At 36.4% G+C, this 21,789-nt stretch overlaps 1 protein-coding gene across 1 annotated transcript in view; it reads left to right on the forward strand.

The window, feature by feature from the left end:
* SH3TC1 (SH3 domain and tetratricopeptide repeats 1) overlaps positions 1 to 14,101 on the forward strand; it is a 32,714-nt gene extending 18,613 nt beyond the window's left edge. The window contains exons 10-18 of the mRNA XM_085309611.1: positions 191 to 318; positions 2,347 to 2,388; positions 4,262 to 5,950; positions 6,400 to 6,580; positions 8,904 to 9,054; positions 11,089 to 11,211; positions 11,511 to 11,661; positions 12,549 to 12,745; positions 12,977 to 14,101. Coding sequence (XP_085165737.1) covers positions 191 to 318; positions 2,347 to 2,388; positions 4,262 to 5,950; positions 6,400 to 6,580; positions 8,904 to 9,054; positions 11,089 to 11,211; positions 11,511 to 11,661; positions 12,549 to 12,745; positions 12,977 to 13,231 — 2,917 coding nt within the window. The 3' untranslated portion in view covers positions 13,232 to 14,101. The remainder of the gene's footprint in view (positions 1 to 190; positions 319 to 2,346; positions 2,389 to 4,261; positions 5,951 to 6,399; positions 6,581 to 8,903; positions 9,055 to 11,088; positions 11,212 to 11,510; positions 11,662 to 12,548; positions 12,746 to 12,976) is intronic.
* The last annotated feature ends 7,688 nt before the right edge of the window (positions 14,102 to 21,789 follow it).

Here is a 21,789-nt window from a genome sequence, read left to right on the forward strand (position 1 = left end):
AAAAGCCATGGAATATGCATGTTAGAGCTATCATTAGTTTGTATGCATGTTTAAGTGTATGAACAGAACAGGACCTGTAATAGTGTAAAGATTGTATTAATTTCTGCAACAAGCAAAAATTGGAATGACAGTGAGCTTCTCAAGCCAAATCAACTATCAGTGTTCTCAGAGTTGCTCCTTTCTTTGTTAGACCACAAGAGCTGGAATTTCTTGAAGCAGAAGAGCTATCCTTTTTTTCAAAAGAAAAAAATTTAGAAGAAGTGATACATTTATTGAAACAAACCTCAATCACAGATGTTTGCTCTGTATATAGAATAGGTGAGTATGAGCTTTCACTTCACAAGATGCACATGCAGTTTCTATATTTCTGTTATAACTTTCTTCTATTTTAATGAGATTCCAGCATTTACAGCTACTTCGAAACATGTTGATATTTAGTTTGGTCACAGATATAAGTATCTAAAATGCTTTAGACTATTTTTGCTGCCTTCCTGCTCAGGCAAAAACCTTCCCTGCAGYGAATTTACAAATCCTCTTTTGTCCATTTTTAAGTGAATTGAATAACACAACTATTAAACATTGTTCTTAAGCTGTGTATCTTCAAATTTTCAAATGTTAGAGCTGTGTTACAAGAAACTGGATGTTCAGCCAAATACTGTGCTTTCATTGTCCTTAGGAAAGGTAGCATAGTAACTGCTGGATGCTAGAGCAAACATACCTCTTCATGCTTGCTTTAACTTTTGAAGGGTATAGAAAAATAGCAACAATGCACTTCTAGCTCCATTCTCCAATACAGCCATTATTTCTCTAAGCACTTAGCATGGACTAACTGGCCAGTTGGGGTTTCCTCTTTAAATCTCTTGCTCAACTGAACTTGCAGGAAACTCCCCATCCCACCATAAGCTGCTCTGTAGTGGGGTGTGTGTGGGGGGAAAAGTATTCTGTGGGAATGTGTGTGCTTGTCAAATATCTAACAAAGCTCATCTCCTTTAGTGCCTGTAGGATCCTATTTGAAAGGAGTGCTGTAGGTTTGACTCAGGTGCATTAGATTAATTATGCAGTTTACTCTGCAAACAATAATTTGGATGTGTCAGACCTCAGCTGGAAAATGCAGCTCATGCCTATGTTGAGTGATTTCATATCTCATATTCTTCTCCCAAATGATAAGCCTGGGAACCAAAACTTGAAACACTTTTAGATACTAAAACTAATTCATAGGCTTAACGATACTCTCTTTGCCTGTAGCACGTTTATCCAACATCTTACTGTCTTAGTCTTCACAGCTACCAATTTCTTTTCACCTCTTCCCCTTCTCTATCACCCTTTTCTCCTTAAATTGCTCAACTAATCAGCATTAACTTGATCTACCCACAGCAAGTGTTTTCAGTGTTCACTTGATGTTTTGTGATGTGATTAACTCACAGGTTTTCAATTTCATCTGCCTGTCTCAGTCTAATGTAAGGTATTACTACTTATGAACACTTCCTCAGTTAGATACTCAAGAGCATCAATTTACACTATTTTAAACACTTACGGCATTTGTTCAGCAAAYTCCAGAAAGCATTTAAACAGAGGAGATTCAGAGGTAAACAGTCAGTGAGAMGTCTTTCATAACAGCAAGAAAAATAGCTTCCTATCAGCTTACACAGACATAGTTCTGTGAGCCTCTGGTTTTAGATATTTCTTTCATGTCATTGGATTGTATCTAGGGTATGGAAGACAGTGAATATATTCATTATTCTAAAAATGCAGGATGACAGCTGAAATAGCATATCCATAGAGCATATAAGAATTGTTATTTTATGTAGAAACTTCTTTTGTGTTCAATGCTTAAATCTGTATTTTTAGTAGTACTTTCAATAGAAGTAAGAACCTTTTAAAATTATGAACAGGCACTTTTTCATTTGCATGTTGCTGGAATGGTCACAAAAACCTGATAYATTTTATACAAGTTAAGCTAAATCATATTTTTCCAAGGACTGACCCTAAAACTCATTTCTGTACTATTAAGGGGGTTTTGATACCTCATTTTAGAGGGAAGGTGTTTATATTTACACTGTCCTGCCAGTGAATATATTTATTCTGTTGTAATTAATCAGTGATGAACAAGTTCTTCAGTTTAGTGATGCACTGTTATTGCACAGTAAGCATGTATGTATCTGCAGGAGAGTAAGTTMTCAGTGTGTTAACTTTGGGTCAGATTTAGAAAACTTCTGTTCTTTTCTAAATTTCTGTAACACATGGAAGTCTTTTGACACAACAAACTAATAATAGTTCTTTTTAAGATATCTAAAGCTGGAAGAACATGAATACTATAATTAACATGGCTATCTTCATTTTTTACAGATCAGTTTGAAGAACCAGAATGTCAGAAGGCTCAGGAATATGGTAATGTTTAATATGCATACAAATCTTATTAATGTGATTTCTGATCTTTTTAGTATCTTTCCCAGCTTTTGTCTCTTTTTTTAACACTTTTTGTATTCTAACTTTATTCTCTCATTGTTTCACTATTCTTACTAGGTTTTACTGTAAGACATTGTGCACTTTTAGACATCAGATGCCTTTYTTACACCTTTCTTAGACCTTGACATCCAGTTGCAAACCATATAGTTTGTTTTTACTTCCATGTCTTCCCCTCTTTTCCTCCACCAGCTGTTTAAAAAGGCAAAAAATGCGTAGGGAACATCTTAACAAATGCTGACTTTTAATTCCAGCATATTTTCAGTTTGTTTTTAAAAAAACTTCATCCCATGAGTATAGTTCTCCAAAGGAAATTTTGAGGATTTTGTTTGCCCTGTAGTCATTGCCGTTATTTTCTTGTACTAACTCTTTTCTAAATACCAATTTTCATAATTATGGTTTTGTTGAACAGTTTCAGAAATGGGGTTTGAAGGAAACCGAGCTCTCTAAATCTGCAACTTCAATGAACTGTTGACAGTCAGCTATAAGCCTTATTGACTATGGTCTCAGTCTGCATCCCTAGTCCCTGGCCTCACTATCTGGGCTGAGTGCTAGTGGGAGGTCTAAAGAAATGATGTAATGTTTGTATTTTTTTTATCTGAAAGACATTCTATGATGTAAACACTAAGAGACTTAGAGATGAATTYGCTAATAACCACAAACTTGGTAGGTCTAAGAAATTTGCACCAGCACAGAATTAGAGTTGGAATTTAAAAGACTTCCTAGTGCTGGTAAGCTGGTGACACAGAAGTCTTGATGGTAATGGTGGTCCTACTAGTTCCCTCTGAAAACACAGAAGGATGACTTCTGCTTTCAGCAGTGGATGGTGATGCAAGATAAAGGGCCAAATGGGTCTGACTCTGGCCATTCTTGGGTTCTTGTGAAATCATTCCAATTCTTTTTTGTTGGTGACAGGCTTTTGCACGGAAAAAATCCCTGTATGCTGGTAAGGGTAGCTGTATCTAGTGGACACAAGAATCATCCCTTCCTAGTCTGCTAGATGAGGAGCTGCTGCTATTCCCCATTTCCAAGCCCAGGCAGTAGTGAGCCTGAGCACAAAACCCCAGCAGATGCACACACGTGTGTGCACACAGAGGTGTAACTGGCCACACACGTAAACATGGACAGGACACCAGTGCCTTTACAGGCACCCTCATAAATGCAAACAGAACCCACATGGAACTTTTAACATCACAAATGGCCCAGTCCTGTTTCTCTTCTCTGGCTAATCTGGCCTAGTTTTCCAGCAGAACATAAGCATACCCTTACTTGCTTAACTCGCATGCATGCTCACATTCATGGTTCCTTTGAACCTTAAGGCCATCCAGTATCCATGCCCTGACCTTTTGTCATTTATATCATCTCTAGTTCATACTTGGTCTTTCCAGTTCCTACTCTTCTCTGGCTCACCAGTTAATTTGAATTGTAATTCATTGGCAGATCTCTCCCATGTATACAAACAGAATGGAGAATATGCACTCCCACAAAGTACTTTGGAATAGTTTAATTAAGATAGAACAGATCAATGATGAGGTGCAGGGCTTGGCCAGACAAGTGTACTGATCAGCAGCCTGCTCATGTGAGACAAGCCCCTGTTATCCCCAATCCTCTGTTTTCCCACATTCTTCTTCCTCAGTCTGCTGTGATATCTTTTTTTTTCCCCACCTTTGGTCTGTCTCTTAAACATACTGTTTTCTTAACAGTATCTTCTATAGATAATAAACTAACAAAAATGTTCAAACATATGTGCAAGTATACACATGAAATTTATGATCTGTAACTTGTTGTTGAACTACAGAAATTTTGTGCCTGTGTTCTAACATGGCATCCACTAGCAAGAATGGCAAGGTCGAAGAACTCCTGAAAAACTTCAAGGATTTAGAGGCCACATGGGCTGGAGGGCCAACTCCTGAAGGAAAGGATTCTGCTGGCTGTTTAAGTATGGAGATCTTTCCTCAACCTGAAAAACCTTCCTTCCACATACCTCAAGATGATGTTCAAACATCTGAAGTATTTGAGTCATTGCTGCTGTTCTTAAATAGAAAGGAGTATGAGAGAAACTTCAAAAACCTCTATGATTTCTCTTATGCCTTTATCAATAACCTGTTTTATGGTTATTCAGAGGAAGAACAACTGGTTAACTTTTTTAGGTTAGCAAGGGAAGCAGCAAAGAAAGCAAACATGTCCTGGGCTCTAGCAAGGCTATGCTTTCTCTTAGGTAGGCTGAGTGTTAAAAAGCTTAAGTTTTCCCAAGCTCGGGTTTATTTTGAGGAAGCCTTGGGAGCCATAACTGGAGGGTTTAGTGATCTGTATCTCATAATTGCTCTTTATACAAACCTAACAGTCATCTATCTGACACAAAAGAACAAAGAAAAATGTTCTCATATTTTTGACAAGGCTACATCCCTTCTCATGGGAATCCCTAACTACATTTGCAGTGCTGACATGGAGTCAGATATTCTAAAGTATGCTCTAAAGAGGGCAATACTGAGTCAGAGCAAGCATGCAGAGGCAAGGGCATGCTTTCTATTGGCAAAACACTACACTGAACACAAACAGTATGAAGAGGTGCTACCTTTCTTAGAAAGGTTGCAATTGTTGCTTAATGACTTGAGTTTACAAAACAACTTGACAAACAACTGTTAYTTCAAACTAGCAGAGTCCTACAATGAGAAATGCTTACCACACATTGTGTTAAGTTGCATAAAGGTTGCCTCTTCCCATAGCTCAGGTACCTTAATGGATTCCTTGAAGAGAATTGATTTAGTCATCAAAAATGCTCCCAAGCTCTACGGCCTTAGAAAACTCAGGCAAAAGCTCCCATCCCAAATTGCACCTTACCTCACACAAGCACTTTCTTCTGCATTTRCTAATGACTACCAAGGACTGCGCAGCTCTCTCTGTCTTGGCTTAGCAGAACTGTACAGCCACCACAAACGGTATGGAAAAGCCATTGTTTACATGATGAAAGCACTGGACTCTGATATTTCTGCTAAGCCAGAGGAAATTGTTGATCACTTGATTTCACTTGCTTGGTTATACATTCTTCACAGGCAATATGATGTGGCATTAGCCATTTTAAATGCTGTTGCAGATTCGTCACGGAGTAACCCTCAGCAACGAGGTGTTGTTTATAATATGCTTGCCATTGCTTTAAAAAGAACAAACAATACAAAAGAAGCTGCTGAGAACTACTACAAAGCACTGCGTCTTTCAGAAGAGACTAGTAGGGCTCATAATCAGGCTATAGCCYTGGCTAATTTTGGGGCACTCTGCCTTCATGCAGCAGCCAGTAAACTAGCAGAAAACTACTACATCAGGGCAGTGAAGCTGTTCTCCAAACTTCCAATTGCGGACTGCGGCCGAGATTTTATTCAAGTMCTCCTTCAGTTGGGGTGTTATTATGTTAGTGGAACTCAGAGAGAAAAAGGAAGATTTTATTATGAATGGGCATTTTTAGTTGCAATGGAGACAAGTCATCTGGAAAGTAAGTATATATTTTCTGAGTTATAGAATTTATCTTGTCCAGGAATGTTTAGGGTATATTACTATTGTTACTTAAACAATATTTCACACTTACGACAGTTACTGAAGCAACTGAAATCTTTGTTCTCTCCTATAATAGTGGAGAAATGTATTTTTTGCTCTTCTGGTGCTTCTTAGGTTTGTCAAAAGTGATGAAGAAAATGAAGTGTGAAGAGGAAAATGTAGCTTAATGATTTGTAAGAAGCACAAATTTGCACAGTTAATATTAATTTGCCTTTGTTAATTTTCTTCATGTTGAAGAAACTGGTAGTGGATCTACTTATCATGATTTTTAAATCTGACTTATTGTTCTGAATTTGTGAAACAGTGGGAATGAATTATTTTAAAACTATCTTAAGTTTCCTTTTTAAAATAGAGATTCATGTTAGTATTTGAAATCTGTTTTCCTAGGTCAACTTCAAGCTACTAAGCTGCTATGTCAATTCTACAGTACAGTTATTCCCAATGAGGCTCAGTGTGTCATCTACAATGAGTACCAACTATCGTTAGCTAGAAAGATGTCCAACAAAGTTTTGGAGGGACAACTTTTGGAAACCATTAGTCAGCTCTATCTGTCTCTAGGAACAGAAAGGTGAGACATACTCAGTGACTTTGTTTTTATTTTGATCATAACATTTCTGTCATGCTAGAGGACCTCAATTTTTGTAACAGCTGATTAGTTGTTCAGTTGATCAGTTTTTCACACTCTACCAATATACTTTATTGGTATTGAAGGGTCTATTGCTACTGGAGATTTTTGATATAAGTAACTGTCATCTCTCAAAGACAAGATATTCAACAAGCATTAGCACCACTTCACAAGCTGAATTATTTTTTAAATGTATGTAAATATGCATATATTATGCAATTCTTGAAGCCTGTTATATCATTGGATTATTGCTGACAGAACTTATTTGTGATAGTAGCTTTCGTAAGATGTTTTTTCTATCAGAAACTGCATGGAATATTCCAAAAGGTCAGGCATCAGTCTAAGTGTTTCACTCGGAGAATGTCTTTTTTCTTTTCTTTCTTTCTTTTTTTTTTTTTTTTTTTTNTGTCAGAATGTTTATAAATGCAAAATCTATGTGTAAAACTGTGTAGTGTCAGTCTCTGGCAATTTCTATCCTGCTCTTATTTTCAGAATGCCTATTTCTTGTTTCTGGTTCAAATCAACTTATACTAATTCAACAGGTGCTTGGAAAACAATGTTTTTCTGAACAATTTCTTAAAGATTCCTTTTTCTATATATTTTTTTTTAATTGTCTGCTTTGTCTAAATCTTTCTTCATTACATCTCACTTTAGGGAGTCATTTATTTTGGAATAAGATATTCAAGTATTCCTCTGGAAAGGAAGGAGATTAGCCTCAATTCTGGACAGAGTGTAGAGCTTTAAGTGACTGATGTCCATGTGTCTGACTTCTAATCTGCCATCTAATTTATTCTGCTTTGCTAGCTGCTGTTTAATGATATAGTTGGTGAAAACTCTTTGGATGGGCTGAAAAAAAGGAGTTAAGATTTCAAACTAGTTGGAATTTGCCAAGAATTTTATTAGCTGGATAATCTGATTCTTTGTGTGCATGTAAGCCATTGCCTGTGTAACTTCAGCAGGAGAAATGACTCCGTATTATAACAGACTGTATTATCACAATATCCCTAGTTAACAGCCCGAAGTAACAAGAGCATCTGTGTGATTATGTAGAAAAGAAAGCAGTTTCACATTCTGTRTCACTGCGTTCCCTCTCCTGGAAATTACCATCTCCCTTTTAAATCACCACCTCCATCTCAGCAAGCCTGTGGCCACTCGCAGCCTGGCCTGTCTCAGCTAATATGCTAGGCTATGGATTGGCATATGCTTTTGTCTCTGTTGTGAAAGCAAAAACTCTGAAGGAGAATGGAAGTGGTATTTATTAACGGGACTGAGTTAAACTACTTTGTGCTTTGCTGTATCCTCACATTGCTTTGACAGTAGCTTGCTATTAAAAAAACCTGAAATACTTAGTGGATCTTTACTTCCTATTAAGAAAATAAGAAGTGACAAATCTTTTCAGTTTCTGTAAGAATTAAAGTGGTAAAATCATTTTTCTCTCTGAGATGAGACCTTGCTGAGACAGAACAGAAATCCTGATAGTGTAAAATACCAAGGTGCATGTTACTTTTTGTTTAGCATCTTTTTGAAGGTCTGAATAGGCTGTTCTAAAGGTACACTATTTAAAGATTCACTGTAACTTGTGCATTCCTTCATGTGATGGGACTCTACAACATGATAGACTGAGAAGGATTTAAAAAAGAAATATGAGGCTTATCTGTCTGGTATAAAACACCATAAGCTCAATCAATTTGACAGATTTTTCTGATGAAAAGTATGGCTGTTCTAAGGCCACTTAAAGCACAGTGCCCTTATACTTCCTTAGTGGCATCTGTGCCACCTCATCTTATAATTTAGGTGCTTCTAGAACTGGTGTGCTTTTTTCTCCCAAGATTTTATACAAATGTTGACTAGTCTGAATTGTGCTCAAGTCAGAGGCCTACGTGATATTAAGAAATAACTTATTTACAGATATAATTCCTTTCTATGAAACATGTAGGAAAATGCCATAAATGGTAAAAGAGCTAAAGGTGAAGAAACACATTCCCATGTGTCCCTAGCCTTACGTAGAGAAAGGACATATCTAAAACGGTTTGAAGTTTTGAAGATACATCATAATGTATCATGGTATCATYTAACAGAAAGCATATATTGAACAAAAAAAGGAGGCAGGGAAAGACTGAGTTGTTGTTATAACTGTGCAATGAATAGAAGAAACTGAGAATGTATTTTACACTGTCTCTTACATGAAGCTTTTCTCTTSTTATAAAGACAAACATTCCCAATTCTGAAGAGTCACTTTGTGATTAGCAGTTTTCCCCTATTTCAGGGCTTACAGATCAGCTCTGGAATATACCAAAAGAAGCCTTGGAATATTTATAGATCTTCAGAAAAAAGAGAAAGAGGCATATGCTTGGCTACAGGCAGGAAAGATCTACTACATTCTTAGACAGAATGAGCTTGTGGATCTTTATATTCAGGTATGTTTTGTACACTTAAAGTCATGGTACAGGTAGCACGGTAAAAAAGTAATGTAATGATCCCAGAGATTTTGCTATTTGATGTCCTGAACATACAGTAATACCATTTATGCAACGGTGAATAGCTCAAAGTCTAAGCATTTTCCTGTGGTGCTCTATTCTTAAATGATGTTACWTGACTCTGAAAAGATAATTTTGGGGAGCRACCTTCTGTAGTGCCTGCTCTGTTGTTAATTCTAAGCATTCCATTCCTTCACCTTATCAGATCGATATCTATCATCTCTACAGGACCACAGAAATGAGATCATGTATGTGTGCTACARTCAGTTGGGTAACAGATAACAATTCTTAGCATGCTGGCTTGTGGGCCAGATCCTCAGGAAAACAGAATTACTTTTTTAGGAAGCATTTCTCAAGCATCTAAAGCTTTCCTTCTGTGGCTGGACACAGCGTGGCACGGAGCCTTTAGGGGCCTGTTTCAACTACTGCAACAGTTGAGACTGAAACTTTGATCTAACCCTTGTGACTGCTGAAACTGGATCAACTGAGTCTTCCTAGAGCTGAACTGCAACCCAGTTCTGACTCTCTCAGTGGTCTAAATGGTTTCTAAAGTATTTGATAATTGTAAAGGGGATAAGAATACTTCTCTCCTGTGATAAGGTGTTTGGGAATAGTGCAATCTTGTATTATAGGACATAATGAATAAAACAGTAAGATCTGAGACAGTGTATGAGTAGTACCAAAATATGATTTCTAAATAAAATTATCTAACTTCCAGTGTTAAGATAATTGAAAAAACTCATATAAAGAAGCAGGAGAGCATACAGAACAAGCTCAAATTTAAAATGCATTGAGTTTCATTGTTGGACTAATTTTTAATGAATATTTTTCTGAATTAAGTTAGATGTTTGAATACAGGCCAGGAACACTGACCAAACATTTACTGGAAGGGACTATACCATAGCCTGCTATTTCTTTTTCCTCTTCTACCAGAAGACTGTAGCTAATAGCCACGGCAGACATCCAAATGGTATTACACAAGCCAAATGAGCTTGAGGCATGATTTTACATCTGTTATGTTTTCAAGTGGAGAAATGGGTCAGGGGTGTGTGTGTTCCACACTGTGTGTGTATAGATGCTGGTATTTAGAATAGTATCACGGCTTTTCCATGAAGAAAGTCTTAAAATAGAAACCTGTCCACTAAAATTTTGACTGTTCTGCCAGTAATTTGTGTGAGTCGTCACATCGCAACTTGTGTGTAAAGCACAGTTTCTGAAAATGTGATGCAAGAGAATCCTTAGGTTCCTGAAGTCTGAAAACGATGAAAGCCTTTGAGCCTAAGTAGAGTTGGACTTATACTAATTGAATGCAGTTTGAAAACTAGAGATTACAAAACCAAAGCAAGATTTACTTATTGAGTTAAACACTCTAAGACAGCAGGGGGATCTTACTTCACATTGAAGTCTGCTTTCCAGTTACTACTTATCCTATAAATAACTGACTATCCTGATTCTATACTACTCATTTGGTTTGGAGGATGTATGCTTTCTTTCATGAAGACTTTCCTACTAATATGGCATAAAATTATTTCAGAAGACCAATAGAGAGGAGCTAGAGCTAGATTTGCTTATAGAATTCACTTCACAGGCTTTTAAATCTGCAGTTTGGTATATCAAACTTGTAATTATCACTTTTTTTCTCATTCAAATTTAATATATTGCAGCTATTAAATGCTCCAGTCTTTTTGAAGACTGCTATGTGCTGACAAAGATGGTAGGAAACTATTGTCTGAAACCAGGATACTGTAACTTTGAGCCCTGGTCTTTTTGCTTCTTACTTATCTGCCACTATTCTGCTTAAAAACAGAGCAGCAATTCAGACAGCTGTAGTCTGATCAAAGATAAACACAGCCTCTCCTGTGTTATAATGAGAAGGGGCTTAAGATTTTTTTTTTCCCCCCTATAATTGCTAGTATTACTACTTTACCAAGAAGTAACCAAGGTTTTCTTTCCCCTGCCCTGTCTTCCTTTCAGGTTGCTCAGGATGCTGCTCTTTACACAGGAGATCCAAATTTAGAAATGGAATTGTTTGAAGCTGCTGGAGACATATTTTTCAATGGTACTTGGGAAAAGGAGAAAGCAGTGACTTTCTATAGGGTTTGTGTTTTGTTCTTCTATTAGATTGATAGTTGTGCCTTGGGTCCCTTGTACTAGGTGTTCTACAAACACTGAACTAAAAGATGATCTGCACAAAAAGCAGTTTATAACCTACTGTAGCTGAGTAACTTGTGTTGCTGTTAATAGATATAGCCTGTTTCAACTCCTCCCCTGGCTGTACAATCTGTGTTGCATGCAAAGAAAAACAAAACCATAAAATCGCTTTATGCCATAAAAATGGAAGTCTGTCAGTGCACATCTTGGGATTCAGAAGTCCAAGCTTTCCTTCCGCATTTCAGGACAGAGCGCTCCCACTTGCTGTTGAGACTGGTAACAAAAATGCTGAACTCCGATTATGCAACAAGCTGGTGGAATTGCTGGTGAATCTGAAGGCTTATGAGGAAAGTCTGGAATATGCAAGATTATCCCTYATACTCAGTGTAAACTTAGGTAAGAATAGTTACAATTACAGCTGAATATAACTGGTATCTCCAATATAAGGCAGAACTCAAAAAAATGTTTTCTTCCTTTTAATTCAGTCAGATTTTTTGCCAAGATTATATATAAATATTGCTATCCTTGCTTTTTTTGCCTCTGTTCAAGAATGAACAGCTTTATTGCTGTGTATTTTAACTCCAAGCTATGGAAAACCTTTGGAATCCCAGGTTTAATTCTCTGCTCTACTCAGTCTAACCAGAATGCATTAATCAGTCTGCTTTTTACAACTAATTTGTAGTTTTCATGAATAATACTGTTCCTAGAGGCTTTTGAGGGTAATGTGCTGCTTTTAGATTTGCTCATAGCCTTAGTGGTGAACAGAGCTATAAAAAGCAGTTAAAAATAGGGCTAGTTTCCAAAGTCACTGTTTTCTCTAATTTTTGAGAGCTATGAACTGATCAACAACTGTCCTCCCTCCAGACGTATGCAGACAGGTCATTTTGATCAGTATGATTTTTTTCATATATTTTTTTGATAGAAAGCTTGTATTGGAACAAGCTTTCAATTCCATTATTTACAATACTTCCAAAATTTATTTATATTCCTTGCAAGCATGGGCTGGGTGTGTATAGCTATATATGAGAGGTATGAAAGCAAYTATTTCTTAAGAAAATCCCAGAGACAATCAAATACTACAGTGAAATTCAGCAGTGCTGTAGGATTTTCTTAAGAAAAAAAGGTAGTAGGTTTTGGCCATGTATCTCTTGAGGAAATTTACTTTTGGTCACTATATGGTATTTGTTGATCTTTTTAGAAATAAAATAGCAAAACTRGTTTCAGAAATACTGACTTCTTACTGTCTCTTTGACTCTATCCTGATTCATGCATCCTCTCATTAGGAAATCAGCTAAATGAACGAATAGCCTACCATCGACTGGCTGCAATCCATCACCATTTGGGTCACTGTGAACTTGCTGAACACTTTTACTTGAAAGCCTTGTCCCTCTGTTCCTCTCCTTTGGAGTTTGAGGAGGAGACATTGTATTATGTCAAGGTGTACTTGATCTTAGGAGACATCATATTCTATGACCTAAAGGTAAGAAATACTAAAAGAACTACTGGGGAAAATCATTACATTGAAATGTTTCATAACATTAAGCACTTACCTAATTTTGTTTTTATGCATTTAGAATGTAATAATAAAGTGGGAAAACTAACTTAGGTTCAGAATCTGTATCCTTCTGGTTGGATATGCAATAAACTGATCTTGGATGTTCTCTTATACCAATTGTACTATCGAAGGTACTATCTGTGTGTCTCATTTCAGGATCCTTTTGATGCAGCGGGCTATTATCATTTGGCACTGGCTGCTGCCATGGACTTGGGCAATAAAAAAGCTCAGCTGAAGATTTACACAAGACTTGCAGTAATCTACCATAATTTCCTTGTGGATCGTGAAATGTCTCTCTTCTTCTATCAGAAGGCAAGGACCTTTGCAACCGAGCTGAATGTTAGGAGAATAAACCTAGCTCCTGATAGGTGTTTTAAGAATTCAAGAGCATCTTCAAAAAATGCATTCTAACAACAATGGACATAGTTAGAGAAATAGTGCACTGGCTTTGGAGCATGCAGAATGCATCCAATGTCACATACTTCATATGTTTTAAGTGGAGCATAGCATCCCAGACTGTTTTCATTTGATTTTCTTTTTTGATTACCTGTTGTGATGACAGTGGTCTGCATTTCACTGAGATATACAGTCTTGTGCTTGTATTTGAGGATCAGCCTATGAACTAAAACCAAAACCCAAAGGACTTTATCTTTTTTTAATGTTACATTTTTTCTTTGCTAACTGTTTCTGCATAGCTGGATATCTGGAAATGATCAATTCATATATGCAATGAAATATATTTAATAAAGCATTGCAGAGAAATAACACTCCATGGAAAGCTGTGGCTTTCTTTGTATGACCTAGCTCTATTGTATTAACTCAGTGTTGTAGAAATATTTGTACAAGCATGTAAGGGTATTTAGGAATATGTTTGATCCAATTCTTCAAGCCTCACTCCTCATTTCCCCTCAAACTCACCTACTGCAGAACTCTTAAGCTCCAATTAAGTGTTACATTTGTATTCATGAAAATCCTTTCATGTGCATGTTGTGACAACTAATTCTTTTCAGAAAAGAGGACTCTAGTAAAAAGTAAACCGTAGTCTTGTGAATTTCAGTGCTAATGTGAAGGTACTTTTCTTCTGTTCAAAGAGAATTTTTTTTAAAATAGAAAATTTTCAGAACTGCCAGTACTGTTTGCAGTGACTCATTACAATACCTACTACAGCCTTACTTACATTTTGTCTAGAAAAATGTACTTATTCACTTCAATTGCAATAATTCTGTATTGTTAWCTTTTAACAGCTCTGAATGTTTCAAAAAGATTTTTTCATAGCAAAACCATGGTAGAAATGATATAGTAGATCATGCTGTATATTTTGAGAAGGAATGTGTATGTTTAAAAAAGTCTGATAAATTTGCAATTAAATATTCAGATAAATTTCTGAAGTAATGCCTTTGCATTCTCTGTAACAATTTCATTAACTGCTTATTGCATCTTTAAAGGCCTTTACATGGGATAGGAAGTATGGAAGTGTGTGGTGTTTTTTTTTTTTTTTTTTTTTTTTTTTTTTTTTTTTTTTTTATTTTTTTTTTATTTTTTTTTTTTTTTTTTTTTTTGGGGGGGGGGGGTTCTGGTAGATGCACACAAATACTCAAAAACAAAGAGTTGTTGGCTATACATTCTATTTTATTTGCTTACATTGTCTAACCTGGGGAAGAAAAGAGGTGCAAACCACCTTTTTTTCTCTGGTCCATGTATTCTCATTGCTTGGGCTGTCTGCCTAAGCATCTTTTCCTAAAATCTACAGTTCACAGCACACCCTAAACACTTCATCTATGTATCTGGACGTCTGACTTCTGTGGTGCTTCTGTCCTTGGGAATTCTTCATTATTTTTTTGGCTCCTCTACTGAAGGAGCAGAGGATACTTATACATAGCCTGCATGATAAGCTGCTACTTCGGATACTCTCCAGAGGGATGACAGTATGGATTTATGCTGTTAGGCTTAGAAGGGCACAGCTGGGCCTGCATCTTCTTCCTTAGTTACTGCTATAACCACTACTCTATGGAACAGACAGTTACCATTGCTGTGATAATTGGGTGACCTGTCAATTATCTACAAGAGAAGATTTGACTTTTGGGTAAACAGAGAACCTCTCTGCAGCACTGCCTTTAGCTCCAGAAGTGGAGTTGGGACTTGAGCCCTATACCTTTGGGCTTAATGCTTCCTATTTACTATTTCCAGAAGGCTCTTCACACTAATCTTTTGATTTTCCATTCAGACACTATACACTGTATTAGATGTTCCTGTGCTCTCAATTTTATTCTGAGGCTTCATCTGATTAGAGGGCTAAATAGTAAGCATGATAGTTCCCTGCTTTGTAAATATGTTGCACTCATTTATCTCAGCACTTTGCTTAATTTTAAAAAAGCGAGCTTTATGAYGGATAGTGAATCAGATCTCTAATGTTCTGACTGTAGAAATATCTACTGCTCAGAGCAAACCCTTGGATAATTTTTTCAAGCAATTACAATCAGATCTGAACTAAGAGCATTAAAGTTGAAATTTTTACTGTTCAGGTATCTTGAACTTACTCTGAAGACTCAAGATTGAGATTGGTATCCTATTGTCCCACTAACTACAGGAAATTATCCCATGTCCTGTTTTGTATTTCAGTTGGCTTTTGGCATACATAAATCTATCTTCCTCTGGTTCTGGCTGCCATAATCACATTAACTCTCTTTCTATTTCAGGAAGGGAAGTTGCACTTCCTAATCTGAAATTCAATTCTATTGGTAAGCAGCAATGCAAGGATGAAATAGTTCTTCATCTGTTTGCCCTAATTCCAGGCCTTTGAGCAGCATAAAAAATTTAGTTGACTTTTTGAAAAGCAGTACCTGAATTCCCTCTGCTTGCTCTGATGATACAGGAGCTCTGTTTCTGCCTTTAGAATGTAGTTAAATGARTCACAGGTATGCAATTTCAAAGAACTGCATTTTTATTAAATGCATGATGGCATTTAGGTTTCCAAAACTGCTTCAAAATTCCTTGGAGTTCTAAGTATCTCCTCAACCCTAGAAATTTTATGATTGTAATTTGTGTCCAATATACTTGTGCAGCAAAGCCTGGAGTTTACAAATTCTGTGAGGGWCTGAATCTAGCCTGAAGGATTTCAGTACTTCAACAAAATATCAGCTTTGCTTGATGAAGTACCTTTTATGATGGAGTTCAAGTGCATCTAAAATGAGCCATATAGCTGATCTGTTGCAATCACACTCTTACAAGTTTTACTGCTGAGAGTGTGATACTGCTAAATTTTATTGCCTTTTGATCAGGAAAGGCAGGATTCATCTTACCTGTCAGATGGCCATACACCCTTCAGTACCACGGGATTGTCAATTCAAATGCAGGACTACAATGTAAAATTTTACATGTGGGTTAGAGGAATCTATTCCTTGGTGCAAGTCTACGTAGTGTCTCAAATTATCAGACTTCCATCTATAAAACTCCCTCAAAGTTTTTCTCATAGCTTTATGCGATGAACTTTGGCTAGGTCATTGGCAAAACATTCTTCTCATTTAATGAAGCAAAAAGTCAGAACAGCACGGAGTCTGGATGTCTCCTAACTGCAGAATAAGAAGTGTACAACTGCAGAGCTTGTCTGTTAGAAAAGACAATGACAAATAGGATGTCTGGATGCTGAATGAAGAGGGAAAAAAAAACACAAAACACAGGAACTGGCTGTAGATTCAGAGTTCTTAAATCCAGAACTAGTTATACAACTAGTTAGCAGCAAATGTTTGAGACATTCAATGAGCCAAAAAAGCCCTGCTGAGCTGTTAAAAGCCCTGCAAATGCTGACATGCTGTAGGTATTTCTACTTGATTTTTTGGAAAAAAATAAAATAAAGAAACAGAACACATCAGACCCTGTGTACCAAGTTTCTGCTTCCAAGAAAATGGTAGTGTTACTATCATTGTTTTTAATATTTAATCGCTTGAAAAGGTCAATCACCTCCACCCCAATGCTTTCCTTAGCCTGTAGAAATTCCTATCTCTGGAGAGGAAATACAGAGTATCTTAACAGTATTCCAGGGACCTGTTCTCCTCTCACCTGTCCTGTTTAGATAAAAAGGCATGACAAATTTTACATATTGTCTAGATATGTGTGAAAGGCAGGACAACCTTTTTCCCCTCATGCTTAAGGAATTCACCTTACGGAGTAAAGGAATGCCAGACACCAGCCCCTATTTTCTAAATGAATTGTATTAAACACCTTTGTATAAAATACCATCTCTGGCATGGAAACTAGCACGCAGGAGTCCTGGTTATTGGGTGTCCATTCATCTTTTTACTGGACTAAGAGTTCTACTGTTTTTTCATGTCCCCATCTTTGCAACTTCAGCCTCCTCAGAGAAGTTAAGCCGGCTTTGTGCTGTTTTTAGAAAGAGATACAGAGGGGCCTAATCCAATCTTACTAGCTTTGTTCTTTCTAGGGCCGCTGCTAATTTAAAAAGTCTTTAGCCACACGGTGGCACTCTCTAGCTTTAAATAAGAGGCCTCTAGTCCAGCGGGTTAAGAAAGGAATCCAAAAACCTGAAAATGTAGCATACCGTTCCTCCCTTAGCCTTCCTATCCAAACAAAATCTAACACAAGACTACCCCGCGCAACACACATGCATAACAACAACAAAGAAGGTTCAAAAATGATGGCATTAGTCCTTGCTCTTGCTAAAGCTCCTTTTACTAGGACAAAAGAAATACAGATCTTCCCCAAACAAGCTTTTTTATCTTTTTCCACAATGGAAGTTTGCTGCCAGAAAGCAATGGAGCACTGACAGGGAGTCAGACAAGTTGAAGAGAATCATTTTAAGCCACTTTGAAGTGCTTGAAGTTCTTATAATTGACTTGTCCACAGATAACCCAGAAAAAGTTGGCTGCTCCRTGATACTGCACAATTGTATTTGGCAGTTGGAAAACTGGAATACAATCATGAAATACTGTGACAGAGAAAAACCTAGAAAATGATGTGAGAAGCTATACTGAAAAATATTGATGTTAGTTTAAAATGGTCTACTTTTGACAGTTCGACAGATGCCGTAAGACTTGTCTTGTATGAACCTGCAGAATTCTGGGCAGTGATCCAATATTCAAATACTTAACATAAAGAGCTCAAGCAAACCACTCTTTCTGAAAATGGCCCAAAGAYTTTAGCAAGGTTGGCAGCAGTCTTATGTAAATTGCCTGCAGGGTTTTATTGTCTCTYGATGTGCTAAGGAGATATTCCCCTAAATATTTTGTTCCTAGTGCTTATGCTTTCTTGCTTTCATTTTGCTATTTCAGATAATGAAGAGAGGAAAGATAACGTTTGATTTCCCAGAAGATTTATCACTATCTGGCAGCTTTGATCACTGAGTGGGTAGGTTAAGTTTCTTTTGCAGTGCACTGGCATTCTGAGGTAACTGAAACTTTGCATGAAAAAGACGACTATACAAGATTACCCTGACTTAAATTATCATAAAACTTGCATGTCATTTATACACTGAATTATTTTAGGGRCTTACTTGCTGTGAAACTCTTGACAATTATAAGCAGGTGTTTTTCATGATGTAGCAGGTGTACAAAATCTGCTTTAAGTGTCCTTCCTTTGCCAAGTCAACAGAAGGGAATCTCACTATTTCATGGAAAATGTTTCATTATATAGAAGTTGGAATATGATAAATGGAGCATTTTTGCTTCTTTAAAAATAAYAAGGCTTCTTTCTGAATGTTTTCAGAAGTGTGTCTAACATCACTGGCTATTAGACATCAAAACACTACATTATAAGAGTAAAGTTATATTTGGGAGAGACAGATTTTCCAGAAGCCACTCCATCCTCAAACTAAGGAAAGAATTTGCCTAAGAATTATGGACCATCATCCTGCTCTTTTAAGCTTCAAGTACAGATGTATTTCTATATGCCTGCCTTTTATAATATATGTAATAGCTAGGTGTGAGAGACAGAACCCATCTAAGGAGGAACTTCTAACCTATTTTTGCAACACCTAGAAGCATATGGTATTAGGACATAAGAAAAAACACCTAAGCAATGTAAAGGTTGCAGGAAAACACTGTCTCCTTTTCCAGAGATGTTCTTCTAAATTTTGGCCTTTGGTCACATATAAGGTCTTGGGGGATAGGRGAAGAGTATATTTTTATGAGAATTATGGACTTAACATATCAACAATGTCATATAAAACCTCCAAATTGATGTCTGCATTCTTCTATGATTTCTCTTTAGCAATTCATATCCATATAAGAACTCAAAAAAAWTTTCAAATACCTTTTTTGTTTTTCAGTGGCACTGAAGCAAATTATCCATATTTGCTTTAAGTTCTAAAGTAAATTCTAATTATTTTTAGTCTACTTTCCTYTTCAAGAAGTTTTCAGCTTTGAACAATCTACTGTTTATTCAGGTAATTCTATCCTCAACTCATAACTGAATTATTGAGCATCAYTGTAGAAGTTGATTCTAAAATTTCTTCTTCTGGATGTGTTGTCTCATGTTTTCAGAGTTTATGTTACAACTAACTACACAGAAGAATCTAGATTAGAGGGAACTGGTATAGTAAAATCAATATATCCCCTCTATCTACTGTACCCTAGAAACTACTACTTTTTGCATTTGTAAYTCTTTGCATCTCTCTGTACTTAATTTTTTGACAGATTAGAAGTGATATATATCACAATTCTCTTTAAATCATGAAGCTTTATCTCATATTGGTCAAGGTTTATACAATATAAAGAAATAAAGAAATACTTATAATTAATACATTTTTTACTGATTAATTTAACTCAAGAAGAAAACACCTGTAAATTGCTTACTAAGTCATCTGAAAATTGTTTTTCCTTCGTGCTTTGCTGTAGGTCTGTCAAATATATGCTGTACAAAAAAGRGAGTTTTTTCCTGCATACCAGATATAACAATGGTCTTACAYACATACAGCTGAGTAAATATAYGTTATGGACTATGAAGTAACAAAAWTATCAGAYGACTTTAATATTATTCTTCCKTATTATCTAAGATAGCAATCATCTGTAAGTTTCCCACAACTTTATTTTACTTACTGATAACAAGGCTTCTTTAAATCCTGAAAGACTTGTGATTACAAGAAGCTTCAAGAATGTCTGGATGTCTTCTGTGTATCAGCAASTATCCTAAAACCAGAAATACTGTCCTTTACAAATTTTAATCAATTTCTGTATTTTTGATATATTGTTTTTCTTTTCAGAGATATGTGGAATTTTTGGATAGGATCATTTTGCTAGACTGTCTAGTTCCTTTCTTTGCATACCAGTTTATCAATGTGTATAAGCAGTTGTGCTTAGGATTTTCTGGGTTATTGAATAGAAAATCACAATCTCTTACTAAAGCACAAAAAAGTTGTTCTTGTTGCACTGTTTGCCTGTTACATTTGCTCTATTGGTTTCCTTTTTTAGACACCATTTTTACTTGGTTTTAGGTTTGCCAGGCTTTTCATCACCCTTGCTGAATCCGGTGTGTCTGCCACATACCAGTTGATGTTGGAAAAGAATCAGTCCTGTTTCTAAGAATGAGCCTGGAGAAAAATGCTGTAATTGGTTGATATTTACTTTAAGCCAAATGAAGTCTGGTTACCTGGTGTCTGTAAAGCTTTAGTGACCAGCAGCAGGGATTTACCAGCAAAGTAGGGTTGGTTTAGGGGTGGATTTTCTTCCATCAATAAGAGAAAGCAGTCCTACTGTAAGCTTTTGGAAAATTGTAACTTCCATTGTAGAGATGTTTTTCACAGTTGCTACTAAAAATCTCCACAGATTTATGCTTATGGAGTAAACTTGAGCTACTTATATGCCTATGGAGCTTATGGAAGAGAGCAGGATCTACCACATAAATGCTTTAGACTATTACCAGAATGAATAAGGCTAGGAACCTTGCATAGATATTAAAAAAGCAGCTTATAGAGGATTGAACACAGTTTATCCTCTGCCCCAAACAAGAAAGAATCTGGGAGGAAAGTGTTGTTTGACCATGTTGCTAAAGGCTGTATATCCTGTCAGTAAATTAAAGCTGTGTAAACATCAGTTCTGGGATTTTCTGCATAATTGACTTCACAATGTTTAATAATTCTGCATATAGACTGCAGGTACCATATATAAACATTAATTAGTGTTAGTAAAGGTTTGTTAGCTAATATTCCCTTATATTCTCTTTTACATTGTTTCAAAKTAGCAGTGCCCAAGCTTGAATGGGAAGGGAGCTGCTTCTGAAGATGCTACTACTGCTGCCTCAAACCCAGTATCTCATGTTCACAGCAGTCAAATATTAGAAGGTTCAAAATTCTCTGTTGCCTTTTGTTAAGCAGCGCCAAGTACTTCCTTTTGAATTGGCAAGAGGTAAAACTTAAAGCAGGGCACTAAGTACGTTTCTCTGTGCTTTTGGTCATTATATAATATACAAGTATCTTCAATTTTACAAGCTGCTTGTTTAGTACTTCTCACTTTTACTTCTAAATCTACATCTGGATTACCCAAATATATCTGTTGATCTTTTCTGAACTCTATTTTTTAGTAACTTTCAATAAATTATCACTTGGTCCTGAAGGAAACATATTGGATATGGTTTATAGCATGTTAAATCAATATAAACTTAGATGGACTGAGAATTTARAAATACTTAGATTGCTGCCTTTGGACCTCTACATTCAAAAGTAAGGTTTTATTTTATTTAGCTGCTGAGACATAGAATTTTGACTTGGACAATATGCCAAATTCTCAGGTCTCATAATTCAACTAAGCTCCATTGAAATAAAGCCTAAGGCCTAAGTTCTGGGTCAAAGTAAGAATTTGAGATTTGGTTAAAGGTCTATTTCTAATACGACATTCCCTGGCCATGGGAGATTAGAGCTAGAAGTTGAGGTCCTGGATAAAGGTCCAATTTGAATGGACTCCTGGAAATGGAGACTGTATGTAGGCAGACAGGCTGAATTTCYTTCCTGTCTGATAGCTGCT

This window comes from Rhea americana, unplaced genomic scaffold (assembly GCF_003343005.1).
Source record: "Rhea americana isolate MKP2758 unplaced genomic scaffold, rheAme1 scaffold_30, whole genome shotgun sequence".
In the NCBI taxonomy this organism is placed as follows: domain Eukaryota; kingdom Metazoa; phylum Chordata; class Aves; order Rheiformes; family Rheidae; genus Rhea; species Rhea americana.